The sequence below is a fragment of the Lutjanus erythropterus genome, chromosome 20 (assembly GCF_056507025.1).
Source record: "Lutjanus erythropterus isolate fLutEry1 chromosome 20, fLutEry1.hap2, whole genome shotgun sequence".
NCBI lineage: Eukaryota > Metazoa > Chordata > Actinopteri > Lutjaniformes > Lutjanidae > Lutjanus > Lutjanus erythropterus.
The window spans coordinates 9293172-9311468 of record NC_139336.1 but is presented as its reverse complement, the minus strand read 5'-3'; the positions used below and the strand labels follow the sequence as shown (position 1 = coordinate 9311468).

At 39.9% G+C, this 18297-nt stretch overlaps 1 protein-coding gene across 1 annotated transcript in view; it reads right to left on the bottom strand.

Moving 5' to 3' along the window:
• The window catches only part of igsf9a (immunoglobulin superfamily, member 9a), an 85194-nt gene that overhangs the window by 57574 nt on the left and 9323 nt on the right, over window positions 1–18297 (bottom strand). The window contains exons 2-3 of the mRNA XM_084746255.1: window positions 9841–9935; window positions 9493–9693 (exon numbers count right to left, since the gene is read on the bottom strand). Coding sequence (XP_084602381.1) covers window positions 9493–9693; window positions 9841–9901 — 262 coding nt within the window. The 5' untranslated portion in view covers window positions 9902–9935. The remainder of the gene's footprint in view (window positions 1–9492; window positions 9694–9840; window positions 9936–18297) is intronic.

Here is an 18297-nt window from a genome sequence, read left to right as displayed (position 1 = left end):
GAACCTTCCTGAAAATAGCAAAATGATTAGAAAATGAGAAAATACAGGCAGAGTGCAGCTTCTCTGAAGATACAGACACCACCACACACTTCTACTGGGTCATAAGTGATGATTGACGGGGCTTATTATTATGAGTCTACACTGGTTTTTAGGGAAATAAAATAAAAAATAAAAAATAAAAAAAAAGAAATAGGAAAACCCTGCACAGTATACCTTCAGCAAATACTGGATAAGTAGCAGTTTAGTTTATAATTAAAGACAGAATGGGGAATTCCATTCATGCATGTTGTTTTTGTTAGACTTTACTGATTTATTGTAACGCACCGCTAACTGTTTTACTAACTACTATTGTATTTTTATTGATTTATTTGTCTAATTCAATTTATCAATGTATTGCTTACTTTCTAATACCATTTGCACTCTTGTAAAGATTTGTTCAGCCAAATTACTTTTGGCTGTCGGGCCCCTTAGTTCCAATCAATAGAAATCTTAATGCTACAACACACAATATTTCAGACAACAGTTTGCTTCCAGCTTTGTGGCGAGAGCCCCTGTGCACAAAGCCAGGCCCGGAAAGGAATGATTTTCTCTGGTGTGGAAGAGTTTGACTGGCCCGCACACAGCCCTGACCTCAACTCTACCTGACCACCTATTGTGCGCCAGCGGTTAATGCTTATGGTTTTGTGTTCACCAATCAAATACGGCACATATCCACAAACTTTCAGCATATAGTGTACAGCATTTGTATGTGTTACAGCAGCTCTGGAAGACTACTCATTATTGTGTTGAGAGTTTACAGGGTCAGTTATGATTATTTAAAGTGGGGTTGTATGAGGTACTTATTGATAGTCAGTGTATTACCTACAGTCACTGGCAGTCAACAAAACCCTAGTTCGATGAAGCAGCAGGATATCAGATTTAGAAAGCAAAGCAATGCACTGCTGTGGACAAGGACAGCATCAACACACATTTTGGCCACTAAAAAAAGCCCCACCTAAAAAAAAAACAATATCTATTTAAGCGTATGCTATATTTAGAAGATTTCCACTGCTTTACTATGCTATCACACAGCCCTTTTCCAACAGGAAAACGCTGTTAAGCCAAATATTGCTCTATCCGAACCAACCAGACTCCATGGGCAAAATGAGCAATTTAACAAGGGAGTTGCTGGTCGACCATTGCCTCAAACAGTAAGTTAGTTTGTATTACTGTGTGATTTCAGTGTTGTTAAAGGATCATTCGGATTCACTGAATTCACACAAACAACACAAACAAACTGACTGATTAAGGCAGCAGAAGGCCAGCAATTCCTGTGTTCTGCGACCTAAAATTCTTGATTTTGCCTGTGGCCCTTTGTGGACCTTTTCAAGTGGCTGGTGCTCCTCTCTGCTTCTCCAAATTGGAGGCACGTCGATCGCCATCTACTGTAGGTAACACACTGACTATGATACATATCTCATACAGCGTAACTTCAAATAATCCACACTATCAAATAAATGTAAAACTTAAACCTCCCCGAGTATTTTTTTCTCCAGCATTGAGTCATTAGGCTTCCTCACAGACGTGCTGCTACAAATTTGCCTCAAATTAATGAGAAATCACTCAGAGACTAAATCGCTCATGATGCAGGTAACCACATAAGAGCGCTACAGCGGGGACTGAAAATGACACTGACAACAGGTAGAAGCCCCACCCCCACCAACAACACTACCCCCCTCCTCATGTTCTCTGCCCTGCTCATCCATCAACCTCCCCCCTCCTCCCCCCCACCCCTGCTCACTCCATTAAATCAGCCATAGAGCTGATTTTTTGAACCGGCCAAAGCTAAACAATGTCCCCTATCAGTTCATTTCATGCACACAAGCACTGACACACCCACATCGATACGCTCACAGTCACAAACACACAATGCCCCCCCCCCCCCCCCCCCCCCAATGCATTTATTTGCCAAACTGTTTCCAACTGAAGTCCCCCAAAGGCACCTTCCTTCAATGCACTCTCAGGTGACGCAGAAACACTAAACCATTCAGCTCCGTCAAGAAATGTAAGATGAAAAGGTTGAAAAGTCTGCTGCCTTTAGACCAAAATAGATCATTGTGCGCAGGGGCCATCATCTTTCACCAGACAACTGCTTTCAAAAAGGAGAAATAAAAAATTATCTGCACTCAGCTAAAATACTAATTAAAAACCTCCGTGTGAAGTCATTTGAGATGAATCAATAAGCATTTTGGACTGAGATCCTTCACAAAAAAATCATTGGAAAACACATTTTTAAACTCACTTTTAATCTATCGGCTTTTTAATAAATTCAGCAAAAATGTTACGTCTGATTCAGTTTGTTTTAAATTCTGCACAGCTTTGATTTTTATGTTTCCACTGCTTCACTGGTGCTGCGTTTAACAGATCTTACTCCATTTTGTTTTTTTTGTTCCGTTTTATGTAAAGCACTGACAATCATGAGGTGATCTGTGCTTTGAACAACACATCAAATCAACTATTTTTGTGAAATGGTTACACGTTCAAGGTGCTTAATAAAGCTCACTATAAGTCAGGATCTTTACTGACAAAAGGAGCACTTTAAAAGGCCATGGACTGTTTTTTTTTTCTCCCCCTTTTATTCAGAGTGACGGATGCCTTAGAGATATTGATTTTCTTTCTCCGAAAATGGATATGTAACATTCTGGAAATGAAGATTTTAAATGAAGTCTTTTGGGGAATCATCGGGGAAAGTGTCTTGTTTGGCTGGACGGGGCTCTGTACAGTGTGAAAAATTATTTAAATTCAATACCATTTTGCGTGACACGGACGTTTATGTCCCCAAAAATGTGATATCCGCGGGCAGGAGGCCCACATCGTCTCCCAGAGATGTCGTCAGCTCTTGGCACGCCGCGCTGAGCCATTGAGGTTTCGGTTAAGAGGGGGGGGAGAAGCAGATAAGGTTTCACTCCGCGCCGCTTGTCGCTCTATTAAGCTCCACTGTGTGATGGTTTGAAATTTGAATTGAGGGCCGTCTCGCCGTCAGAAGCAGGACTACTCGCTGCTCTAACGAACATGAGTAATCCCAGTGCAAACTCTCATGTTTGTCCACGCGGGAAAGGGAAGCATATTAGCCATGTTAGCTGAGTGTAATGTGTTACGCCTGCACACACTCTGCTCCGGATGATTGTGATGAGATTAACATGGGAAGAGCTCGCAACCAGTGTATTTATACAGCTGTATTTTTTATAGAGTCAGCGGCTGTATGTGGGTGCTGAGGGACTCTCTGTCCTCCTCACAGAGCAGACTCTAATCCTTTGATCTTTACTGCTCTATTACAACAAATACATTTAAACCCTTTTAGCTCTTAACACTCTCCAGGGAGCAATCTGAAGGAAATCTAATGTATCTCACACTTTGTGAAGCTCCACGCATGGTCAGACAGAAAGAATATTGATGGAAGAGATGACCCGCAATCAGGAGAGGTCAATTTTTATCCTTTTAAAGGGGTAGTTTGGATTATTTGAAGTGGATCTGCATGGGGCAGGTAGCGATAGTCAGAGGCACAACCGGCAAGTTTGGAGAAGCAAAGAAGGGCAAAAGCATGGAAGCGAAACAGTGCACTGCTATGGGCAGGGTCAACGGCAAAATGTAATTTACACAGTTAAAAAAAAGGCCCGCGTTATATAGTGTCACTGTACTGTGAAAACAGTAAGAGGGAGTGTTTCTGTCTGAGTTGAGAGAATTCTCCTGTTTCTAAAACCAAAGTTATTTACAAAGCCGCTGCATCATCTGAAAAAATGCACCGCCACAAAGCTGAAAACATGGCTGTTTTTCTTAGCTCCTGAAAAGATGACATTCTGGAGATGTTTTCACTGAGCAGCGGCAATATCGATATCACTTTAAGTGTACGCTGTATATAGAATATTTTCACCATTATACTTTGCCGTCAGACTGCCTTTACCGATGGGAAACTGCTGTTATGAATGAATGAACTGCTGTTATAGAAGCCGGATATTGCTCTCTCCAAACCAGCCAAACTCCATCTGTCATTTTACCACGCAGAACCCAAGAGTAACTGGTCTACTGCTTTCTTGATCTGTTAGTTTGTTTCACTTATTGTGTGACTTGCGTGGTTTGAAAGGACAGCTCAGAGTCATGGAAGTCACACAACAACATAAACAAAATAACAGAACAAGACCGACAACTCTCATGTTCTGTGAGTTAAAATTGCTGCTTTTGCCTATGGAGTTTGGTTGGGTAAGTACATCAAACAACCCCCACATTAAATAATTACCGTCTCTGACAAAGAAGAAATAATGGTGAAGGAAACTGAGCCTCAGCAGAGTGAAACACTTGGTTTAACCGTAACAATCGCAGTTAAACAGCTAAACAACAGTTGGACTCTGGATCCTGCAGCCAAACTGTCCAGACATCGGAGAACATTCACGGCCCGAGGAGGTGAAATCCACACTGCTCGTTGCATCTCTAAAGCGTTACTTTCCCATGCTGCACCTGTTACTCCCACACCAGCCAGTACCTGTGAGAAAGCTGGAGCTCAGCATCAGATTGGACAAAGAATCTTTTTCAAACCTTTTGTAGCCGTTAAGAACGGCAGCTTTCTGTTTGTCACTTGAGAGGTATGTGATTAGCATACCTGTCCTTTTAAACAAGGTGCTTTTCTGTGAAGTGAGCAGGAAGTGTAATTCATCGGCCCAAGACTAGGCAAACTTTAGGATTTGTTTTTTTTACTAAGAGTATACTGTCCTGCTTCTTCTCAAACTAACATCCAGTGTAATGAAGTGTGACATCAGCGTACGTTGAAGGATCGTCTTCAGAGTCAGCGACAAAAGGCTACTGTCTTTTATGAGGCCGGGCTGGAATTAAAGCCTGCCCTGCTCCCACTTACGATAATTCATCAGCCAAGGTTCACCCTGACTTTATTGCTATGTAAATGTCTGTATCGTATTTCCTCCTCGGGTTGGGTGAGGGAGTGGCGTTCGACTCAAATGAAAAAGGCTTTGGCTCAGCTGAATGCAGGTTCTGATCCTTCGACAAACAGGCACCTTAATGCAATGATTACTCTTTACTGTGTGTCAGAACAACCAATGAATCTATAATGCCAAAGACTGCAGTGGCCTAAAGGATAAGACCGGCAATATTCTATACTGTTCTTATTGGGAGCAAATCCCAAAACCAACAATGAATGAATCCTACAAACAACAGGCCTGGAATTAAGTCAATTTTAGGGCGAGGCCACTTGTGACTACAATGTAGGGCAGAAAAACCACAACAAATGATTATTACATTGTATGAAGACAGAACATACAATCAACCATGAATGTTTGACAACAAAATGCTGTCTGATTAATTCGTTTTAGAGTGGGAGTAAAACTCTAAATCTCTAAACGAGCTAAAAGTTATTAAAATTAATCTGAATAAGTTTCAACACCCCCGAAACTTTAAGCATTTAAAGTCTGATATTACAGGAGCATTCACAAAGATAAATTTAAATGATTTTTTTTTTAAATACACTAAACATTAAACACAAGGACAGACTCGGCTGATAGCATAACATAATCATAACACATTTTCAGCTGCTTCCAAAGCAACCACCCGGTGTGATACTTCCTCTTTGGTGCCGGAGAGATATATTCACAGATGTAAGTAAAGTTTTTTTTTGACAGCAAGGTTTCTTTTGTTTATTTTTATGACTTCAACATGGATTTGTTGTTCACAATGTGGCATTACCAGGAAAAAAAAAATAGGGTGCCCGGATGCATCGATATCAAAATTACTGCATCCTTCCAGACTTAAATTCAGGATCATCATCAACATTACTGTTGAATGGAAATTGAATATTACTCAGTGCTGTGTACGGATTGGGCTCAGCTTACTTAGTGAAAAAGGTTTCAAGTTTACAAAACATACTCAGAATTGTCTCATTCCCTTTCCATTTCATGCTTTGTTCACTCCTTTTGTGGCATCGAACCTGTCAAATCTCCCAGAAAGTCCTAACTCTGTGTACTTTCATGGTTAGCTATAACTATATGCAACAATATCCTGGTGAACTTTAAACCACACATGTATTAATACTTGCACTGTATTATGCGTTTAGATATTTGTAGGAGTGGGAGAAATCTTTTAGCTTACTTTCTTTCAAGGGCACAACAGCCAGTTCAGAACAGGGCTTCTGTGTCACAGAGCTCAGTTTTTGTTCAAAAATGAGGAAAAAAATGTGTTTCTGAGTCATCCTGGGTGACATGTTTCTTCATTAAGATGAAAATGGATACTGCAGTTTATTTTAAGTCAATCCTGTGCACATCACCCCAGTGCTCTAAATACTCACCATGCATCTTTCTGCAGCAGAAAATAGTCCCCAGCAAACGCACTATTACATCCTGTTTAAGTAATGTTTGATAAAATCTACAGTGCCCAGCAGTTTTAGGAGATTAAACATATTTGTTAGCAGTTTTTAAACATTTATATCTTCAATAGGGGCTTCAGGCTGAGAGCCGCAGGCAGGATAGGGAACTATTTAGAGACAGACTGTTGCATTGTTGGTTTTGGTCTTTTAATGGGAGAAAATCAACACTGGATCACTGCAGACACCATAGTGTTTCTGCCCTCTTAAACAGCATACAAATATATTGGCCTTTCACAACTACACTGATCCATATTGATATCTGCATATATGTTGTCTGATATGCACCAATATGAGAACTTTTTTTTTCTTTTACAGAACATAATGCAGATTGTTTTTATTTAGCTTAATATGTAGCATTTCTGATTCTTATATTTGTGTGTGCTTTTTTAAAATAGTCATTTATAATTATTAAAAATACCAGTATAAGTTTACCGTTTCAGTGCTCTGATGTCATTTTGGACAATAAAGTTTATTGTCAAACTGTAAAATATCTTTGTCTCAAGTGTTTGATAACCACACTGTATGAAGAATACAGAATTTTGACCAATATATCGATATCAGAATTCATATTTATGTAACTTTTCAGCAGTTAGTTCTACTCTTAGTGTCCAGTAAACAGTGGAACACCACGTGGTAAAAGTCAGACTGATTCATTGTTTGATAAAAAAAAAAAAAAAAAGTCCTTAAGTTCCCAAAGTGCTGCCCTTTAATTGCTTTTTTCTGAATATAGTTACAAAAAAACAAAGATTTTGATGATATGGGATTGACAAAAGGTCCATAAAGGTCCATTTTATCCCAACTTTATTTCCCTTTAAGGAGCTCTAAAGTTGAGGGGAAACCCACTCATCGCACACTGTCTGAGAGAGATCAGCTTCTTTCAGCTCCTCATTGAAGCTATGTAATGTTCACACTGGGTGGTTTTATAGATATCTGAAGCTAAACCAAATGGAAATATTCTAGATGTTTTGTGGTTCATTTTATACACATTTCAGAAAATTCAGCCTGACATGTCTGGTCTCTTTGGAAACTTCGGGATCACCACTAGAATACTAAATGAAATTCTGAGGGTTTGAACAATGTTTAGCTGCGCTGCATGAATTCGTAATGACTGACGCAACAGCGGGTAAGTAGGGTTTAAGAGGTTAAATCGAATTATTTCATTGTCATATGAAACCTTGATATCTGCTTTCTGGTGGTATTGAAGATGCCGAAATAAATGACAAGTGGTAGTTAGCTGTCTGCTACCTGCTTCCAACTGAATGTTAAACAGTAAGAATTCATTTCACTCTTTGAAGTGGTATCATCATGCCTGCTCGGGTAGTTTCTTTCTAAAACTGCATCTTAGTCAAAAGTTCACATAGTGCTCAAACAGAAATTCAAAATAGTCTTTGCAAAGGTCGATAGGTTGGATTTCTCTTCAGGCAGCTCTATGGAAAAGAAAAAAACGACTCTGACAAAAGGAAGAGCTGAGCCACCCAGACATGCTTTCCTTTTGTCCACACTAGTCCCATTGTTTGTGACTTTAAAGGATAACAGGAGCTACATACAGGTATTCTTGGTCCATTGAGGATCTTTCTCCCCACAGACCGTCTTTGTTCACGGAGCTGTGGGCAGAAATTGAACAATAGATGATGATGCAATGTGAGAGTTTCAGCTCCTTTAAAAAGAAGCTCCCTCTGTGGCTGGTTTGAAAGGCCGTAAAGGTGTGGTAGAGAATATACTCTGAGACCCAGATACTGGTTACACTCTCTGAGTGGCAGAAACTGGGACTGAAGCATGTCTTAACAATCCTCGTTCTAATTATTTTCAGCCTGGACCTTACAGACCTGATTGCTGTTATAATGGTGATTGATTGTCTCAGGTTCACTCTCATTTTTGAGTTACAATAAAATCTAAATTAGCCAAAAACTTACTAAAGCACACCTCTCTCAAACAGACAGACTGCAGTAAGACCTGCATCAAAATGACCAATGATCCATGGCCTGAAATCACATGTGTGATGGCAAATAAGCCTATTTTTTCAATTAATGTGAGAAACTTAGTTTTACTTTCACAACAATAATAATGGCCTCAAATCATTTTGGATGTTTACAGAGGAATCTGTAATATATTTACTGTAATAAATCATAAAATGACAACACCATGTCATGAGACATCTTTTGAAATTGAATTTCCAATTCTGGTCCAGAATGTCCACCAAATATGTCACCAAAATCCGCAGGATTAATCCACAGGTGACCATGAATGTCTCTAATTGTTTTTGAAATATTTCAGTTGAGACCAATCTACAAGACTGACCAACGCTGCCATTGATAGAGCCATGTCACCATGGCTAAGATAAGTTTATGGCATGTTTTTTTAGCGCTCCAGTAGCTCCTGGTAGCTCTGCACTCTGTGGTGTGTTTAATTCATACATATAGACAACCTTTTATTTAAACACCTGAACACTTGCAAATAAGCCCGTGCAAAATTCCACATATCAGTAAAACATACTGCTGAAAATGAGCACGAATTATTTGGAAAAACAGTGAAAAGAAGTGGATCAAGCACAGAGCCCTGTGGAACACCCGGGCAAATAGGTAGAACAGTGAGGCAATATGAGAACCAAGCAACTGACAGCCCTATATATTTTTATTAATTTTGTTTATTCTACCACACTAAATATATGAAAACAATCCCTTAAATTGGATTATTAAACAACTGTGACTGAGATATGTTGTTTCTTGCCAGCCAACACATTTGCCAAAACAGATATATCTATGATAAGTCAAAATTTGCTGATAATCTCAGTCTTGCAAATGTGTCAATTAGATTCTACTTGCAAGTTAAAGTGTTAAAATTAAACTCCTCTTCACCTTCTTTCAGCATAACATGAACACTAGCAGCACAATTGGGTGTGTGAAATGATAAAAAATACATTGTTTCATAATAATAATAATAAGCAAAAGTCATCAAGCAATATAATACAAAGCCCAGGTTAAAAATAGAATTATAGTTTTCATGTAAAGCAGGCATGTATAATACTGCATTATACTGCCTCAATGGCAGCAAAGACACATATAGCATTACAGGATTCCATTGATGCTCACCTTCATATTGTGGATGGACGCGAGGCGTGTGGGATCCAAATTTGATCAGGACGGGGATGTCGAGTCCTTGTCGAACCCATTCCACCACATGCAAGAACGCGGGGGACAAAGCAGCTGGGCCTGATGGAGGAAAACTACACTCCAGTTCCACCACACCTCCAACCTTTCCACGCACTTCCGGCCTTGCACCTTCAGTGGTCACTGTTGGGTTTGTCAGAAGCAAAATGACAAAATAACTTTCAGTTTATAAAATGAATGATTACGATGCAACATATCATGGAAAAGGTTAGTTTAAAAGACAGTGGGATGCAAAATATCTTTTAAATTAAACAAAGTAGAGATACTTACGCAACAGGCAAAAAGCAGCCACCACAGTGAAAGTCTGCAAATTTGATCTCGCTGACCCCATATCTGTCACTCATACAACCTGCAGCATGTTCAATCTGTTGGCAAAACAGACACAATTGTCACAATCGCATTACTTCCTTGGCTGCATGCATGGAGACAGCCATCTGTGACAGATTTCCAAACTAAAAAGGCCACAGCAGAGCTGCCGCTTCTGTCATAATTTTACAGACAGGGGGGAGAGGAGCGCTCAGATTTTTATACAGCTTTCCAATAACTGGAATTCATCCCATATCATTACACAAATGGGCAGAGCTGCCTCCGCTGCCAGAAAACTCCCTGGCCCTATATCCTTTTCTGAAAGTAAATGTCATAAATGTCACATAAATCTTTAGAGAGTCACGTGCGGAGCGACATCTAAGTGTTTTATTTAGAACACATCAATGAAGACGTTTGGCTGGAGCAGCCAGGAGACTCAGCACTCAAGGACGGAGATAAGCTGAGCTGATGGCAGCGCGGGCTACAGGAAGGCATCAAGGAGTGCGAGTTAATGTCAGGATACAGCAAAGGATTCAATCCGGTCAAAACGACCCCCGCTTCCATTTTATCAAATGTGTCAAACCAGAGTAAGGAAATCAACATGACAGGTCAGATTTAAGACTCACACACACACACACACACACACACACACACACACACACACACACACACACACACACACACACTCTACCATTTTTACCATCAATAACCTCCTGTCATTGAAGCCACCAGCTGCCAAAGATGGGAAATAACATAATAATCTACAAATACTTATTGACTGCACTTTAACAGATTTTTCAGGTATCTGTACTTAACTTCAGAGTTTATTTTTCTGACAACTTTTTACTTTTACTCACTACATTTTAACACAACCATATCTGTACTTTCAACATAAGCTTGTTACTTTAGTTTTAATTTATTTGAGAGGAATTTCACCCTAGAGGGATGAGACGATAACACACAGAAAAGACCATTTGTAATAAGATGTAAAACACATAACGAGACGAAACCAACGTAAAAGACGTAACAAGACTAAAACGACGCGAGAGAATGTAACAAGACTCAAATGATATAAAAGATGGAACAGGACAAAAATGACGGAAAAGATGTAAGAAGACAGAAACGACATGAAAAGACATAAGAAGACTCAAACGAAGTAAAAGATGCAAACACTGTAAAATACTTAAGACTAAAAGTACGTGGGAGTACAAAACAAGGCTCAAATGATAAAAAGGTGTAACAAGGTGAAAATGGCCTTAAATGCAAGACAAGAATGGTGTCCAAGACGTAACGAGACAAGAATGACGTGCGAAAACATAGTGAGACTAAACCAGCGTTAAAAGACGTAACAAGGTGAAAACTACATAAAGGACGTAAAGAGACGAAAACAGCAAAGACATAACAAGACAAAAATGATGTCAAATATGTAACAAGATGAAAACAACAAAGTAACAAGTTTGGTTTTGCACAAAACAGTGTGTAGATATGTCCCTCAGAGGGCTGCTTTTTACTTTAAGTACATTGCAGAGCCTGAACTATTTCACTTTTACTTGATAAAAGAAGTTGAATCCAGTTACCAGTCTTTTTTACACAGGTCTCTGTACTTCTACTTCAGTACAGAATTGGTATACTTTTGTCTCCTCTGCCAGCCACTGTGCGAAACTGCTCTCTAAATTGATAAACATCACACACGCTGTTACAAGGTCTTCTTGTCTATATATTTGTCCTGATATCACACAGGCAGCCTCACAGTGAGCTGCTGCTGGGTAGGGTCAGATTTGAAGGGAAATGGGCTGACATCAGTTCTGCATGTACATCCACACACACCAGTCCAGCCTCGCTTGCTTGAGCCCACATCTATAACAACATCTCATTAAGCTAAGTTAATTGCAGCACACCAAGAGGAATGGCTAATTTTTGGTGGCAACGCCACCGACAACTGCGGCATGCTCGAGTTAACATGTCGACACACTCACAAAGGCAAACATCAGGAAGTGTGCCAGATAAGAGCTGGAAAAGTCTCTCTGTTCTGTGCATACAAGACTAAAACTGTGCGCTGAATATGTTTCATTCACACCTGCACAGTGGAGAAACAATTATTCTTCACTTAAAATGAGACTAGAACTCGTGCTGAACAGCGACCATTGCAGCTACAAATGATATCAGGAATACACACAATGTTACTGTTAAGCTTTTTGCTAAAATACTAAGCTATAAAACTTGGTCACAGCAGCTATAGTTGTGTAAACACATGTTATCAATGATAGTAATTAAGGTTCAGGTCAAAGAGAGTCAGGGTGCTGCTAATGTGCATGTTGCCTCACTGGAAAGTCTCTGCTACACTAAAAGAAACAGGACTTTAATTAGTGTCACTGGTAACACCTGTGTTTACCCCACTGTTTCATGTCAAAATGGCTGCTACGAGAAAGGTTTATAGCTTAGCATTTTAGCTAAATGCTTAACAGTAGTTTTGCATTTAGCATCATCTAATAATTGTCTACCATTTAATCTCAAACGTCTGCTGTGACCAGACCAACTAATGCTGCAGCAGCAGTGCATTAAATTAAATGAACAATATGTACGTTATGCTGCAAAGAGTCCCTCTCCCACTAATGTTGTTAAAGTAAAGTGGCGTGGGATGATGGGAGTTGTTATCTCCAACTTCCTTCCTAACTCTCTGATGTATCCAATGTATTCCATGTTTTCCTGGACGTACTAGCAACAAGCTAGCATTGGCCAACACATGTTTTCAGACATTTTAACATAGAAATGTTAGATATTAACATTGTGTTTTATTATTTATGAATTCAATTTCAGATTGTGCTATCGATTCTTTCAAAAGTTACGTAGTGTCCAGTGGACTGTCAACTCCGAGAAGGGAATGAGTCCTTACCCCAAGTGAGGGAGTTCAAGTATCTAGGGGTCTTGTTCTCGAGTGAGGGGGACGATGGAGAGTGGGATGGGTTGGAGAATCGAAGCAGCAGGAGCGGTATTGCGTTAGCCAAAAGGCAAAGCTCTCGATCTACTGATCAATCTTCATTCCTGCTCATGACCAAAAGAACGAGATCAAAAACAAGAATGGGTTTTCTCAGGAGGATGGCTGGCATCTCCCTTAGGGATAGGGTGAGAAACTCAGTCATCTGTGAGGGACTTGGCGTAGAACCACCGCTCCTTTGCATAGAAAGGAGCCAGTTGAGGTGGTTCGGGCATCTGGTCACCTCCCAAGAGAGGAGGCCACAGGGCAGACCGAGGACTAGGTGGAGGCATAATATCTCCACCCTGGCCTGGGAACATCTCGGGATCCCTCAGTGAGAGCTGGCTAATGTAGCCAGGGATAGGGGTCGGGGTCCCCTCCTTGAACTGTTACCTCCATGACCTCATTTCAGATAAGCGGTTGAAGATGGATGAATGGATGGATGGATAGTCTCACTTTAAGTTAAAGTACCAATATTGCTATTTAAAATATATAAGATCATGTTTTGCATTTAAAAACCTCTCTGAATCTATGTAGAAACTTTAGTTATAAATGTACTAAAGTAAAAAGTATAACATATCCATCTGAAATGTAGTCAACTGCAAGTGTGAAGTACTTCAGTAAATGAACTTGCCAGCACTGTCAATGTACAGGTGGAAAATAACTCAGCATACTGAAGAAATGGGCTATACTTCACATTGCCAGTTGTTAAAGTCTTGATTGTGTTGCTGATAGACTACTTTTGTTCCTTAGTGGAAAGCAGCAACACAAATGACGGAGCTGCTCAGCAGGAGAGAAGTGAAAAACTTTTGGCAGAGGTACACCAGCTCCAATGACAGCTCATAAAACAAGAAAAGGCACAAAACCTTGTGGTAAAAAATAACTCACCGTGTGTGAAGAGTTCTCTTATTGAAATTGAAAATTTGATTGACAGCGTACGGCTTGTATCATTTCTGGCTGTTGTAAAATTTAACATACATTAATTTCTTGAATGCTACCTGCCACAAAGCGCAACGTCAACATTGGCACTAAGAGTATAACACAACTTTATTGGCCATCATCACAGGAATCTGTCCTTGACAGTGCAATATAAAACATTGCAACATCGAGAAGACGTGATGCAGTGCAGGAAAAGAGAACTTATCATAAAATAATAAAACATGAATGGCATCACATCTACATGTACAGCCAAACAAAAACCAATAAACAGTGCTTTATACTTTACACTTACAGTAATGTATAGTGATTGAAGCAAGTGTTTGAATTCAGGACACAGTGGCATCTCTTAAAGTGAATTTTGCAGTAGTACCTTTTTGTCAATGTCAATTTTCTGTGTTGTTAGGTGCCACAATTGAAGGACTATTGGCTCCAAATTTTATCACAAACAAGCTGCCACTGCCAGCCAGAAAGTCAAAGACAACTATGGTTAAACACAACAAGACGAAAAGATTGGACTGAGGCGATTATCAAAATGCCTGTTTGTAGTGCACACTTAATAGCAAGTAAGGCTTAAAAAAGTATTGTCTTTTGTTTGCGTGCATAGCATTACGTGTCTAAAGCTTTGTCATTTCTCATCTAATCAGAAGTTGGGAAACAAGGAAGAACAGGTCTCTTGTAACACTAACTCTTTTAGCACATTCGCTAACTTTGTTAGCTAGTTAACTAGACAAAACACAGAGGGAATTACTGAAGTTTCATATTGCATAGGAGCAATGACAATCGTAGAAAGATCATCCATACATAGAGTACTGCAGGAATGAGTCCTAAAATACGGAAGTGAGTTTGCGGTTCCCTCGTCTTGAACACTTTTTGAATGGGCTTTTCGTTATTTTTCTGAGGTTAACACAAGCTGAAGAGATTGTCATGTTTTGTTGTACATAAAATATGTCATTAAATATGCACCTTTAAAAAGGTAGCTGGTAAGAAGTGGGTAAATTAGACTACAGTGGTTATCACAGACAAACTTCATCACACCGAGACACCTGGTGGGGGCAACACTGAGTCACACAACCATGGTGTTGTTTGTTTATAGCCTAATGTTATGGTGTAAAGGAATCACAAGGTTTGTAGAACTGCATTATGTTATGTTGCCGAAAGCTTGCAGGATGTGGGTGAAATTGGTAGCCACAGGGGGCCACCTACATGGAATATCTGGTGCCACAGAGGAACTTTCTGTAGCCACAAGCCATCGAACCATGATTGATGCTGAACCCTGGGTTCTATTTACAGTTACATGTATGTTTATATCCGTCTGTATACACGATAAAAAAAGTCCATTATAAATTACAAGCTTGACTTGAATGGATCTGTATGGTCAAATGAATCCTGTCTTTGTCATCGTCAGTGATCTGTACACTTCCACAGTATGAACAGTAAGCACGCCCTCGTCCCAGCAGCAGAGGCGCAGGCCATATCCATAAGGCTTTTATGGGCTTTTTTCATTTTCATGGCAGGGGCAAAGTCTGAACCGGTGAAAAACAATTACGCAGGCTGTCAACAGCTGCAGCGCTTGTTCCAACACACTCCCATGCTTCAGCAAACAGCGCGGCGTACACAGATTTTCCACAAAATCAAAGTGAAAGTCAAAAGAAATCCTCAGAACTGCGCCTCGTCTGCTGATCGCTGTCTGTTGGAACATCAACAGACTCCTGTCCCTTGCCCTTCACCCGCGTGGCTTCATGCAAAGCAGCCCAACAGAGAGTTTATCCTGAACTCATTACATTTGAATTAGCCGTCGAGTGTTTGCTGAGACTGCGCCAGGCGAGCCAAGGTAAAAACTTCATCATTATGACTGTGCTGCTTCTCATCTTCACACTGTGGGCGAGCACGAAAGAGCAGCACACACACAGACACACATGCATGAATTAAGACTGCCTGTTGCCATGACTAAGCAGCGGCGACTCTTCCCCTGTTTGCCACATAATGAACAGATGCTCGGCATCTTCTCCTCATTCTTCTTTGACTGCCTCTTGTTGACACAAGAATAGAGATGATAAGGATTGAATACCCTGTAATGGCGTTCATCATGTCGCTGATTAAAGAAATAAAACCAGACAGTTCTGCTCTGCACTGGCAATCCAAACACAGACAGCTACAGATGAATAAAAATGTTGTTTATGGCTTTACTGTTCTAACAAGGTAAAACTTATTTGTGTGTCTGGCAAAATGGCAAAGCAATAAAGTGGAACAATGATATGAAAAAAATCTGTTATGAAGAAAAAAAGAGTGCACACTCTTACAAATAAAGGTTCTCACTAGAATTATAAAGGGTTCTTCAGCTTGTCCCTACAGGAGAAGCCTTTTTTGGGCCCTGTTAGAACCTTTCATAAGGTTCCACTTGGAAACCTTTTAGAGTTTTACCTAGAACCCAACATAAAGGGTTATATACTGAACCATCTGTGAATGGTTGCAGCCACAGTTCTACAGAGAACCCCTCTATTGTGTTCCACCCAGAACCAACTCTGGAGGCTCTATCGAGAACCTTTTAACCTTCTAAAGGTTACAACAAGAACCAACCCAGAGGTTATCCCACAAACCTTTTTATATTCCAAGGGCTTAATCTAGAACCCACCAGGAGGTTCTAACAAGAACTTATTTATATTCCAAGGGTTTTATGTAGAACCTACACAATGGTTCTACCAAAAACCCTGTTTAGATCTCAAAGGTTTTCTCAGGAACACACAGAGGGAGTTCTACAGAGAATGTTGTTACATTCCAAAGGTTTTATTGAAAACACCCCAAAGAGAACCTTTTATATTCCAAGGGTTTAATCTAGAACCTACCCAGGGGTTCTACGGAGAATCTTTTTATATTATAAGGGTTTTGTTTAGAACACACTGAGGGGGTTCCATGCAAAATATTTTATATACCGAGGGATTTATCTAGAACACAATCAGGGGATTGTGCAGAGAAACTTTTTATATTCCAAGGGTTTAATTTAGAACCCATCCAGGGGTTCCACCAAGAACCTTTTTATATTTCAAGGGATTTATCAAGAACCCATCTAGAGGGTCCTATAGAGAACCTTTTTATATTCAAGGGGTTTTATCTAGAACATTGAGGGGGGTTCTAACAAGAGCCATTTTAAATTATGGCACAAAAAATGTTGACAAACCCTTGGCAAAAAAGCTCTTAAAGAATTTCAATAATCCTTGAAGAACTCTTTCTTCTAAAATGGTTCTACCGATGAAATGGAACCCTTAGTCTTATGATAACCATTTGACAAACCCTCTCTCCAAAAAAAAAAAAAAAAAGGTTTTTGCAGAAGCCAGTGGTTCTGGGTAAAACTTCAGCCCTTCAGGCACCACTGTTTTGGAAACCTTATTTCTAGGAGTGCGGGGAATGTTTGGCAAAAACACAGCAAGAGGAAAGATGAGAAGCAAAAAAAAGAAAAAATCTCGTTAAGCTGCGGGACATTTTCTGTCATTAAATCTGAACCAACAACTCGGCGCTGCTAAACAAAGCGGCCTGCGCAGGTGAAACTCTCGGCCCTGGCAACACAGATGGTCTCCAGACATATTCTTCCTTCCTCTGACATGGAGGACATGCATAAACATAAGCACAGTGACAGCACAGCACTCTAGAAAATGTTTAAAGCCATAATAAACGAGCCTGTGGCTCACAAAAGAAAGTGCCCTGTCTCATGCAGATTTATCAGCTGACAGAAATAGAAATGTCAGTGACAGGCGTGCGGTTGAAATTCTGTGTTGTTGCCGTTTTAATCTACACATGGAGAGAAATGGGGACCAGCTGATTAATCATGACCGAGCCACAGTAACAGATTTATCAGCAGTTCTGCCTCCTCTTAATCCACCACACTTGAAACCAAAAGATAAAAAGGCTCCTACGTATTTGTTTTCCTATCAAACTCCATTTCTTTCAAGAGCACCGCCATGCTCCGTGATTGTTTGTGGCGATGCTCAAAAACATAATGTGCCAGGCATTGATTTAGACTGCTAGAGGTACTGTATTCTTTAGGGACTTTGAGACGCAGGATGTTTGTTCAGTGTGTTAAGTTGGTTTCAAGGCTGTTTGTATCTGCAAGCCAAGTTAATTAGACATTAACCTCTGACCAGAGTGAGAGTAAAAGGGAAAAAAGTCAAATTTTTAATGTGCTGTGACCTGAAAGGGATAAACAAAGCAATGCAAAAGAGAGAAGTGGTGCTCTTTACACAAACACTCCAAAGATTGTTAGACTCACAATAGAAAGTTTCAAAAACACAAACAGAATAAATCCATTTCATGTCTTGTTGCATTTTTTTTTACCTGCACATTATTCCTTTAACCACAGCATTGTCACGTTATAAAAGATAATTAGTTAGTACACAGTGCACAATGAAGAAACATGGAGCACGATTATTCATTGGCCTTTGCTCACTGTTCTGTTAAACAACATCATCAAATGCTGTCTTTTTTTATTGTTTTGATTGAGAGACATCATAAATTAC